This window comes from Lycium barbarum, chromosome 10 (assembly GCF_019175385.1).
Source record: "Lycium barbarum isolate Lr01 chromosome 10, ASM1917538v2, whole genome shotgun sequence".
In the NCBI taxonomy this organism is placed as follows: domain Eukaryota; kingdom Viridiplantae; phylum Streptophyta; class Magnoliopsida; order Solanales; family Solanaceae; genus Lycium; species Lycium barbarum.
Window position 1 is genome coordinate 24236606 of NC_083346.1, and position 12188 is coordinate 24248793.

Here is a 12188-nt window from a genome sequence, read left to right on the forward strand (position 1 = left end):
GTCACTTCTGTTTATTTGTAAGAATGTGCTAAGATTAATCGCTGGCAACTATAGTTGAATAATTAAAAGGAAATCTTAGTTGTGAACTTCACCACCTCTTTTGCAAGAGGAGTTAGCTTCAAATGGCAAGGTCTTGCCAAGCACACACAAGTAAAGAAAGAAAGGAAACCAAGTTAATAATAGTAACAAAAGATACTCTATAAGAAATAGCAGCCACAATTATATCATTGGATTTGGAAAGTATTTGGTTGTTTAGCTTGAGAAAGCATCTGGACTACTTCCCGCATGGTGGGCCTCTCAACGCTGTACTCTTCAACACACAGCATTGCTACAAAAAATACTTGCATGGCTTCTCCAATTGCAACATTTTTTAGCCTCTCATCCAAGATTTTCACCACCCCTTCTTTGCTCCAATTTGTTTCCCTTTTCACCCATTGTACGATGTCCAATCCTTCTTCTCCAAAATTCCCCACTGGCCTTCTCCCTGTTATCAGCTCCAATAGCACCACTCCAAAGCTATACACGTCGCTTTTCTCATCTATGTTCAGCGTGTATGCGTACTCTATACAAAAGAAAAAATTGAACAAGTAAGGAATAAAACTTTGTAGTATTCTGTGTTACACTATAGATCCATAATCTGAAAGGGTAAAAGTTATTCCCTCTTCCACTATATTTATTAATTAATTTCCAGGTGTAAAAGAATATTCAAAGTATCCAAATCGCCAACTAAAAAAGTAACAAACATGCTCCTCTTTATGGGGCTTGGAGAAAGTAAGGCTTGGGTAAGAATCTGCACTCTTAGGGCAGATAGATTTTCCTGTTTTGGGTCAAATAAAGTTGCTTGTGATTGCTTTTTATGAATTCAAGGTTCTTAAAAGCTACAGAGAACACACACACATATATACACACACTTTAAAAGCTACAGAGAATTTACCTTAATGTTTGTGTTTTAAAAAAAAAAAAAAAACTAAAAAGCTATTGACATTTTTATTAATGTTTGCGTTCTTTTCTTGGAAATTACTGCACTCACTTTTCTTCGTTCAAGAAAGAAACCTCAGGTTGTGTTCTATCTTTTGCATAGTATCTGTAAATTGAGATTTCAGGATTCCAACCACTTATTAGTAGCACTTGAATTTCAGCGCGGATCTAAAACAGTGGCGGACCCGGGATTTAAGAATGGCGTGTTGGCATGCAACAGTTAAAAATAACTGCAATAACTATTATTATTACTAAAATTTGAAACGCTCAGTAGAGGGTCAAACACAGGACGTCCTATCCGTCCAAACCTTTAACGTTCCACTTAGAAACTGTTGGGTTTAATTGATAGGTTGAATGGAAAATGGAGGGAAAAGAAGTGGAGGGAAAATGAGTTGTTCCTCTTGTTTTATGAAATAAGCATTTGTCTCTCATTGGTAGTGGGAAGTAAAGTTCTCCTACTTAAAAGTAGAAGCACTCCTTCTTGTTGCTAAATGGTTAAGAAGAGGGTCTCCCTTCGCGCCGTCGTCGTCACTCGGCTCGGCTTCAGCTAATTAATTAAATTATTCTTCTTTCTCGGATTTTATTTAAAATTCCCGCCACTTTTAAAGTGACCCTTCTAAAGGGTTGCAAACCTTCAAAACAGTACTTTCATGGCTATAAATTCGTTTGATTCCTAACTTCAAAACTTCTTCTTCTTCTGCACAAATAAATTCTAGTGTAATTTACTACCATTTCTTTCCCGGATTTTATTTAAAATTCCCGCCACTTTTAAAGTGACCCTTCTAAAGGGTTGCAAACCTTTAGAAACAGTACTTCCATGGCTACAAATTCGTTTGATTCCTAACTTCAAAACTTCTTCTTCTTCTGCACAAATAAATTCTAGTGTAATTTACTACCGTTGAGTGGTTCGCTGACACCGTGGTTTTAGGACACACTGTGCATTCATTGGGTTCGATTTTCTTCCTTAAAAATATTTTTTGGATACTGTTTTGATATTTTCCAGTTTTTGGTTTATAATTTCTGCTTTTACAAAGTTTACTGTTTTCTGGAATTTTTTACAAAGTTACTGTTTCAGAATATTTTCGTAATACAGATTACTAACAAAAACCAGAGCACCAGTGGTGGAGCCACATTAGCTCCAGGGGGTTCTGAACCCCCTCGGCGAAAAATTACAGTGTATTTTCAACGTTAAAATTATTTTATTATGTATATATAGTAGATGTTGAACTCCCTGACTTCTTCGTGTATTCACCTTTTAGAATTTTTGAACCCCCTAGATAAAAATTCTAGCTTCGCCACTGCAGAGCACCCACTTGTCTTATTGGTTTTCAGAGTGCTTTTTTAATATTTATACCCAAATTTCATATATTTCTTATATTACTATACCTAATCTACATCGGCTTTAACGGGTGCTAGAGCACCATTTAATTATACATAGGTCCGCCCCGATTCTAAAACATAGTTCCTCTTTAACTTCGAGTCCTTCCCGAAATATAAGTCGTTTTTAGCAAATTGAGGTTACTTCAAAAAAAAATTGATGCTTTAGAGAAATAAAAAGCCACTTGTTAGGTACCGTTTTTTCCAAATCTATAATTATTAGTACTGCTCCAACTAGTAGATGTTAATTAAGTAAAAGGTTGAAGGGAGAGACAAATAATAGTTTAAACAAATATTCTTATAACTATAGCTATTAAATGTCTTCTTTAAGGGTGTGCCAAAACTTTAAAAGACAATAATATGAACCGAAGGAGCCACCAATCTATGGAAAAATTACAGGTTTAAATTCAAGATGCAAAATTAATGGGAAGAACAATTACCTGGAGCGATGTAGCCATAAGAGCCTGCAATTGCGGACATGCACTCAGAGGTACCGTTATTATGAAAAAACTTGGCCAATCCAAAATCTGCAACATGAGCTTCAAATTCAGAATTCAACAATATATTGTTGGACTTGACATCGCGGTGGATTATCATGGGGGAGCAATCATGGTGCAAATAAGAAAGGCCCTTGGCAGCTTCTATGGCTATGTTTAGCCTGGTATCCCACTGGAGATGTCCGCCATTTTTCCCATGAAGCACTTCACCTAAGCTTCCATTTAGCATATACTCGTAAATCAGCAAATTGATTTCCTTGTTTGAACAAAATGCAAGCAGTCTCACAATGTACCTATGCCTGATCTTTCCTAGTGTTTTAACTTCAGCAGATAGGCCATTATCATGTGAGCCTTTGCTTATTCCCAACTTCTTCACTGCCACATGATCACCATTAGGCATAGTTCCCCTATACACTGTCCCTGCTCCACCTCTCCCTATGATGTTGTTCTCTTTCAAGCACTGCAAGACGTCTTCGCTTCTGAATTCAAGCTTTTGAAATGCTGTCAGCTTCCACAAATTTGAATTCTTACTCCCCTTTCTTGTCTTCATTATTGCTAGGACAACAAAAATGAGGGAGCAGACTAAGAGCCCAAATGCAAATATAAACTTGTATTTTGTTGGAACCTTAGTTTTGTTGTCACTTCCATAACCAAGTTTTGATGGTGAGTTGGATGTAATATTGCAAGGAGTCAAGTAGGATCCGCAAAGATAAGGGTTGCCAATGAAAGACGTTGAGTTGAAAAATAGATATTGACCTGTTTCAGGTATTGATCCAGATAAGTTGTTGTGGGAAAAATCTGCAGAAGTTAAGCTCTTCATTGAGCCAATCTCCTCGGGAAGATTCTTGTTGAAGTGATTCCAGGAAATATTGATGTAATTTAGGATGTGAATTTGAGAAATCTGAACTGGGATAGGACCAGAAAGTAGATTTTGGCTCAAATCCAAGTAAGTGAGTGAAAGACAGTTTCCAATCTGAGGAGGGATTCTACCAGAGAAGTTGTTCCTACTCAGGTCCAGCTTTAAGATGCTTTTCAGTCTGCCTATATCAGAAGGAATATCACCCGAGAAACCATTTCCTGTTAATAGAAGATTCTTCAGCCCTGAAAAGTTTCCGATAGCACTGGGAAGTGTACCAGACAAGCGATTGTTTGACAGGTTCAGCCCTTCAAGTTTGGAAGATGCTGAGCTTTTTTCGTTTGAGAGTTGTCCACTGATATAGTTGTTCTGCAGTTCTACCAGTGACAACTCTGGCAAATAAAGAAACCCTGTTGGTATTGATCCACTTAAGTAATTCTGCCCCATTCTGACTCTGGACAAGCTATGACACTGCCCAAAATCATCAGGTAAAGGTCCAAAAAGAAAATTATCGAGCAGAATCAAGATCTTCAAATTCCTCCCTAAGCACAGAGATTTTGGTATCAGGCCAGTGAGTCTATTACTGGAAAGATCAATCTCAACCAATTTACCATTTATCCCAAGCTTCGAAGGTATGGATCCAGTGAAATTATTCCTCCAAAGATTCAACATTTCCAACTTTGGCAGCTCCGCTATGCATTGGGGAATCTCACTGTGAAAATTGTTGATGAAAAGGTTCAACAAGGTGAGCTCCTTTAGTCCTGAGAAGTCAATTGGGATCTCTCCTGTGAGTTCATTGACGGAGATATCAAGAGATTTCAAGCTTGTCAAGTTTCCTAGCTCAGGAGGAATCGCCCCAGTAAGTTGATTTTTTTGCAAGAAGAGAGTGTCTAACATATTAAGATTGCCCAATTCTGCTGGAATCGGACCCTTCAAGTTGCAGCTGGAAAGATCCAAATGAACCAAATTGACCAGTTTTCCTAACTCTGGTGGAATCCCCTCATCAAACTGATTGAAATAACCCAGTTGCAGCCACCTAAGGTTTGTAAGGTTGCCCAGGTCACGAGGTATAGGACCTCGCAAGTCATTTCCTGCAAGAGACAGGAACTCAAGTCGATCAAAACTACTGTAGCTCAAAGGAATTTTCCCCGAAAAGTAGTTGCCCCCGAAATCCAAATGTTTCAGCTGCACAAGTTGAGCGGCCCCCAAGGGGAGTGGCCCAGAGAAATTGTTGTTATAAGCATCCAGCACTTGAAGGGCCTTAAACCTCGGAAACTCCAAGCTCAAGTTTCCACCAAACAAGTTGTTGGAAATATTCAGGATTTGAAGTCTAGTAAGCTCGTGAATATTAGGTGAGAGAGAGCCAGAGATGTTTAGATTGGATATATCAATGGAGGTTACTGATTTGGTGTTGTCACAAGTGATGCCGGTCCAAGAGCAGACGTACATATAACTCGACATGTCCCAACTAGACAGAGTACTAGGAACAGAGCCTACAAATGCTTGTTTCCAAGAAATTAGAATCTTGGCCTGTCGACTCAGAAACAGATTATGGGATTGAGATGAAGTGATGACATGAGGAGAAACGAGGAACACGATGAGGATATAAGTGAAAAAGAAGGGACTTTTGCCAGAAGCAGCCATTTAGATGCTTAGTAATTGAAGTTAGAATAGTTTGGGAAACATCAAAGAGAAGAAGCTGCAGCAGGTATTTGGAAGGATTCCACTGATATTGAGAAAGAATGATGGTAAGTTTCGGCCTTGGATGTTGTTGATTTGTAGCTCTAGCTTTTCCCATTTTAAATCTTAATTTTTTTCCTTTGTATTTTGGATTCATCATCTTTAACTTTATGGAGGAAAAGCAAAAGCAAAAGCAAAAGCTAAAGAAAAAGCAAACTTAACATAAAGATGCATTGCAACATACCATTTGAGCAACTACATTCTGAATTCATTTGCTTTTTAAGGCAAAGTTACTTGTGTGTCCACAACATGAACTCATCCTTTTCTTTCTTTTCCCCCCCTAACCTGTATGCTGATAGCTACACTATGGAGCTGCTGTAGTTGAATTGATAGTTACGATAGAACGTTAATGTAATTGGTTTTTTACTTCCGAGAAAATACATAAAATCCCCCTTAACTTACCTCCAAAACTCATTTTAGTGACTTAACTTTACGGGCATTTAAGTACCGTTATTCTTGTCAAAAGTGTATTAAATATCCCCTAAGAGGTGACATGGCAGAGAGAGTACCTTCCTAAAAGTGAGTGAGAAGAGAAAAATGGTTTTAAAAATAGATAAATCATACACATGTCATTTTTTTAATAGCCAACATATAATTAATGCTCTTAATTTTATTTTCTTGATATATTAATTATACGAATTTTTTAATTTTGAGATAAATGAAAGTTGTGGTCCCACTTTATCTTTAACTTTTAAATTCTTTTTCTTTATTTGTTGTCTTCTCCAATAGTACCTTTTTCTCCATTGCCACAACCTCATCCATTCCATTTACACTTCATTGTCATGACCACCCTTGTTGAACTAAATGTTGGAGAGAAATAAATTGATTAATTAGATACAGCTCACATAGAATCACACCTGATTACATAGACTAATTTTTGTCCCAATTCGCCATCTCAGATACCAAATTTAGAGGCCAAATTCAGCAAAAATAACAAGAAACTAAGAACCCAGAAAACCCCTCACCAAAATATATACATATATATGTATATAAATCTAGCAAAGAAAATACGTGTTCGTGAATTTTGTGAAGGAAAAAAACAAAATAAACACAAATTTTGGACAAAGAAACTCAGATCTTAATACCCACCTCAATTCCCACTTTCCCTTTCAATTCTTTGCTACTCATTTTCAAATTATTTGTCTTGGTTACAAAAAATAGTTGTCTTAAATTATTTGTCATTATAAAATTCACAATTAATTATGTTTCCTCATTTTAATTAAGAATTCTGTCAATAATTGAGATGATACATAAATAGAGTGAACATTTAATGAAGAGAAAATATAACTTAGTGGACATAAATAAGAGTAAAGTTATTAAATATCCTTCCTAATTAATATTTTTTAAGGGGTGTGTAAAACAAACAAATTAAATGACAAATAATTTGAGACGGTGGAGTATTTCATTATTATGATTTTTATTATAACTGTAATCATTTCTTTAAATATTCAAATTCCGAATACGCCATTTGGGGGTTGTAAATAATTTGTAAATGAACATATGATACCCCTGGCGTTGGAGAAGAGAAAGAGAAATCGGTCATCTGTTTTGTAGCTTTATGCATGTAATGGGAACTAGGTACAGATACTTTGGTCGAGGGACCATCTTTTTAGTAATCTTTTAACAAAAATTTGCATGGCAATGAGCAGCAGCCACTACCCTCTCACTTTAAACAGTTAAAAAAAAAAAAAAAAAAAAAAAAAAAAAAGCAAAAGATAAGATACCCCTCTTGTACATTAAAGAAAGTTATTACTAATATTCTTGTAGCGCCGCTCTCTTACCATATCTTCCTCAAGCCCCTCTTCAAATTAAAGAAAAGATACCTTCATATATGGAATATTGGGTATATTAATTTGGTAATACATTTATTTGCTCCGCATTTGAGGTGAATCCAGAATTTAAATTTTATTGTGCAATTATATTTTTAAAATTATGGATTCAGATCTATTATTTGTTGTAATTTTAATATATTTTTAAACATAAATTTATCTTTCATGTCAAAAGTAATAGATTCAGATGAACCCGCAACTAAATTATTTTTGCACATAAACTTATCAAGGTGTAATGGGATTCTAGCACGTCTTTCAAAAAAAAAAAAAAAGGATTATTGATTCATTTCATAATCTCTTTTCTTTTTCACATCCAGTAGGTCCACTTAAACGTGTCAACCGGTTAACCGTTTATTTCTTACCTGTCCGGTTTTGATTTTTTTGAAACCGGAACCGGTAAAATCGAACCGGTTAAACCGGTGAAATTAAAAAAAAAAATTAATATAGCCGTTTCTGGGCTTATGCTGACCGTTATTGGACCGTTGGCAACGGTCCATTTGCAAAACTGGTCGTTGCCAAACGGCCATAAATTCATTTCCCCCCCCCCCCCCCCCCAACCCCCTAATTTTTTTTTTTAACACTTTAACCCATTCCCCACCCCTATATAAACCCTTCTTCATTTTCATTTTAATTCACACCAATTCACTCTTCTCTTTCTCTCAAATCTCAATCTCTCAATTATAGTTACTTTGCAATAATTAGCCACTTTAAATTTCTCTCAAATAAATATTATAAAGTCTTATTCTAGTTTCAATTATTAATTTTGCAATTATAATATTGTTGGTGGAGTTGGTGATTTTGCAACAATCCGAAGTAGCTTTGGTGGATTTGCAATTCTAGCCGCCTTCACTTTGTTGTAAATTAATCCAGCAATTTGGTACCTTCGTTCCAACTCTATCTTTATTTTTCGCAATTTAATTTGTTGCAATTTATTTTCTTGTGATTTATTTGATTATGATTTAAATTAATTCTATTTAATAATGGCAAAGAGATTTAGACGTGGTGCCGGTAGTAGTAGTGGTATTATTAGGGGTGGGCTTAATGAGGAAACATTTGTGGAAGAAACACCTAATTTAGGTATTGATGTTGGTGGAAATAATCCACTTTTAGGTCATGAGGCAATGCAACAACATTTTACCGACACTTTTAATGAAATTGATGATGATGGTGATGATGATGAAACACAACCCCCGAAAATCCCATAGGAGATACATGTCCTGCACAATCACATACACAAGACAAACCGCCTAGAACTCGTAAGTCAACCGCTAAAATTTGAAAATTTATGACTAAGGATAGGGAAAACCAATCAGTTACATGTACCCTATGTGGACAAGTATTTGCTTTTAGGTAAGGAACTAGTAAGGATGGTGGAACGGGTACACTAAATGGTCATATGAGAAAAAAAACATATGGATGTTTGGGGAGAGCAAACGGGTTCAAATGTGGGGGGTATTCAAATGACGATAGACCCACGAACCGGTAGAAATTTTAAGTATGACAAGAAAAAAGAGCGTGTAGAAATAGCTAAAATGGTGGCTTATGATTGTTTACCATTTTCCCTTCCCTCGGGTTTGGGGTTTGTTACTTACATTCAACGTTGTTATAATTCGTTATTTGAGGGTATTCCTAGAAGTACTTGTAGAGCGGATGTTATAGATTTGTATAAAAAATATAGATTTTATTTGCGCCATGTATTTAATTCTTTAAATTGTAATGTTTCTCTTACCGCTGATTTGGGTCTTAATCTTAACAAGTTAGATTTTTTTGCTATTACATGTCATTGGGTTGATGACAATTGGGTTATGCAAAAAAGAATTATAGCTTTTTTATATGATGAAGGAAAAGATCGTCACGATGGAAAAATTTTAGCGGATTCAATGTCTACTATAATGAGATTTTTTAATATTTATAGAAAAACACTTTGTATTGCTTTAGATAATGCTTCTAATAATACAAAGGCGATAGGTCTTATAAAAAGAGAACTAAACCCTCCGCTAAGAAATATTTTTCATGTAAGATGTAGTTGTCACATTTTAAATTTAATTGTTAAAGATGGTCTTTCGCATTTTGATGATTTTGTTCAAAAAGTTAGAGATGCGGTTGCGTTTCTTTTTTGTAATGCTAATAGGGGAAGAATTAGAGATTTTAAGAATGCTTGTGTGGAAAATAACCTTAGACCTAAGAAAATTCAAGTAGAAATTGAGACTAGGTGGAACTACACTTACATTATGCTACAACAAGCATATGAGTATAGGATTCCCATACAACAAGTTCACAACAAATATAATACTGATAGTGATGATTGGTTATATTATGCGCATTGGGAAGATGTTAAACAATGTGTTGAACTCTTAGAATTTTTTTATAATGCAACTCTTGCTTTTTCTAGACAATTCTATCCCACGGTAACCGGAATTTTAGCCTACTTAGCGGAAATAGCTAGCGTTTTACAAGAGTATAAATATAAACCCGGTTATCAAGCGGCTATTTTTGAAATGATAATCAAATTTAAGAAGTATTTTTTTTCCCATCCCAACTTTATTTATTTTTGGGTTCTCTTTTAAATCCTTGTTTAAAAGTGTCTTATACTAAAGCATTGGTTGGTCAAATTTATACATTTTTAGAAATTGAAGAGGTAGTTCAACCATCTTTAGCTGAAGCCGAACTCGCTATTGATGACGAGTTTAGAAAAGTTTTTACTCATTATTCTAATTTGGAAGAACGTGCTACACCCGTTGCTCCACGCCCTACTACTTCTCAAAGTAGCAAAAAGGGCTTGTCGGGTTTGTCGCATTTAAAAGTTTTACATTCACAGCCAACTTCTTCTTGTAATGCAAACTTTGATGAATATAACTTTTATTTGATGCAGCCAAATGTGGATATCAAGGAACTGGATGAATTGGACGTCTTAGCATGGTGGAAAAAGTACAAGGCAAGCCATCTGATACTCTCAAGAATGGCTCGAGATATCCTTACGGTTCAAGTATCAATCGTGACTTCGGAGAGCGCATTTAGCCAAGGAAGACAGCAAATTGGAGACCATAGACATTCATTATCCGGCTTTAGCTTGCAAGTACTAGTGTGCATTCGCGATTGGATTAGATCGGAGCGACGCAACCAAAACTTAGAAGCGGAGGAAGGCGAATAGGAAGAAATTGAAGATTTGATAGCAAGTGGACCGGACCAAATGGAAGACTTTGAAGATATTTCCATGGCCGAATACGATATGGGGGAAATTAACGAAATGATTCAGAATTGGTGATTTTATTATTCTACTATTTCTTTATAACTCATGTATTATTTGCAAGTTAAAAAAAACTATAAACTTGCAAATAAATGTTATCCAAGAATGAATAAAATATATGGCTCATTGAGCTTTCTTCTATTTACTTGTGTTCATATTTTTACTTTTATTAAGTTAGGAATATACCTAAAATATACTAAGAATATACTTATAATATACATCTACTTAAATTAAAAACTAGAAAGTTATATACTTGAAAAATAACTAAAATATATTAAGAATATATATTATAGTATACATATAATATATATTAAGTATACATATAATATACATTAAGAATATATAGTATACATATACTATATACGTGTATATACTTGAAAAATAACTAAAATATATTAAGAATATACTTATAATATATAGTATATGTTTAAGTATACCTATACTATACTTAAACATATAGTATACATATAAGTATACATATACTATATACGTGTATATACTTGAAAAATAACTAAAATATATTAAGAATATACTTATAATATATAGTATATGTTTAAGTATACCTATACTATACTTAAACATATAGTATACATATAATATATATTAAGTGTACATATAATATATATTAAGAATATATAGTATACATAAAATATATTTGGAATATACTTATAATATATAGTATATAAGTATAACTTAAACATATATATATATATATATATATATATATATATATATATATATATATATATACTATATGTTTAAGTATAGTATATGTATACTTAAACATATACTATATATTTTAGTTATTTTTCAAGTATATACACGTATATGCTGTATTGCTGACTTGCTGTTAGCCAGTAAATATTTAAACTTTACTTATAAACTTATATAACATATGTAAATATACCTACAATATACTAATAAATATTATAATATATATATACTATACCAAAAAAAAAAGGGTTTTGGACTGTTTGAACCGGACCGGTTCCGATTTTGGTTTTGTAACCGGTAAACCGGAACCGGTTAAACCGGAACTGGTGGCCGATTTCGGTTTTTTAACCTGAAACCGGCCGGTTCTGTAATCGGTTACCGGTCCGGTTTGACCTGGTTAACGGGCTTAGGTCCACTAAGAGGGGTGAATGATTCTTACCGAAAGCAGTGGCGGAGCCACATAGAGCCTAGGGTGTTCATCCGAACCCCTTCGGCGGAAAAAAATACTGTTTTTACAAGGTTAAAATTATTTTTTATGTATATATAGTAGATGTTGAACCCCCTTAGGCTTCTTCGTATGTTTATTTTTATATATTTTGAACCCCCTCGGCAGAAATCCTGGCTCCGCCACTGTTTTTACAAGATTAAAATTATTTTTTATGTATATATAGTAGATGTTGAACTCCCTTAGGCTTCTTCGTATGTTTACTTTTTTATATTTTGAATCCCCTCGACGGAAATCCTGACTCCGCCACTGACCGAAAGCCAAAAGCTTTTCATTCCTATGGTTCGAAATCGAAATTGGTAATTAAGGATGGTGGGATATAATTTAGTCCAATGTGTGGTTCTATATGTAATCGAGCAAGGGAGCTCTTCTCTTTAGTCGTGAATATTCTTCAAGTCCCTTAGTCCACCCTCTCCGCCCTACTTTCCTAAGAGTGAGAAAGCAG

The 12188-nt window shown here is 34.6% G+C and overlaps 1 protein-coding gene across 1 annotated transcript; it reads right to left on the reverse strand.

Annotated features, from left to right (window-relative positions):
• Positions 1-40: 40 nt before the first annotated feature.
• LOC132614125 (leucine-rich repeat receptor-like serine/threonine-protein kinase BAM3) lies at positions 41-5668 on the reverse strand. The gene is made up of 2 exons (XM_060328492.1): positions 2796-5668; positions 41-562 (listed from the first exon to the last, which is right to left on the reverse strand). Exons 1-2 carry the CDS (start codon positions 5350-5352, stop codon positions 225-227), a joined length of 2895 nt encoding a protein of 964 aa, XP_060184475.1. The 5' UTR covers positions 5353-5668; the 3' UTR covers positions 41-224.
• Positions 5669-12188: the final 6520 nt, after the last annotated feature.

Bases quoted from the DNA above. Each gene is read 5' to 3' on its own strand.
- LOC132614125 (XM_060328492.1), bottom strand. From the start codon at position 5,352: ATGGCTGCTTCTGGCAAAAGTCCCTTCTTTTTCACTTATATCCTCATC. The intron at 563-2,795 runs GTAATTGTTCTT...TCTTTTGTATAG, and splicing joins TTATGGCTACATCGCTCCAG to AGTACGCATACACGCTGAAC.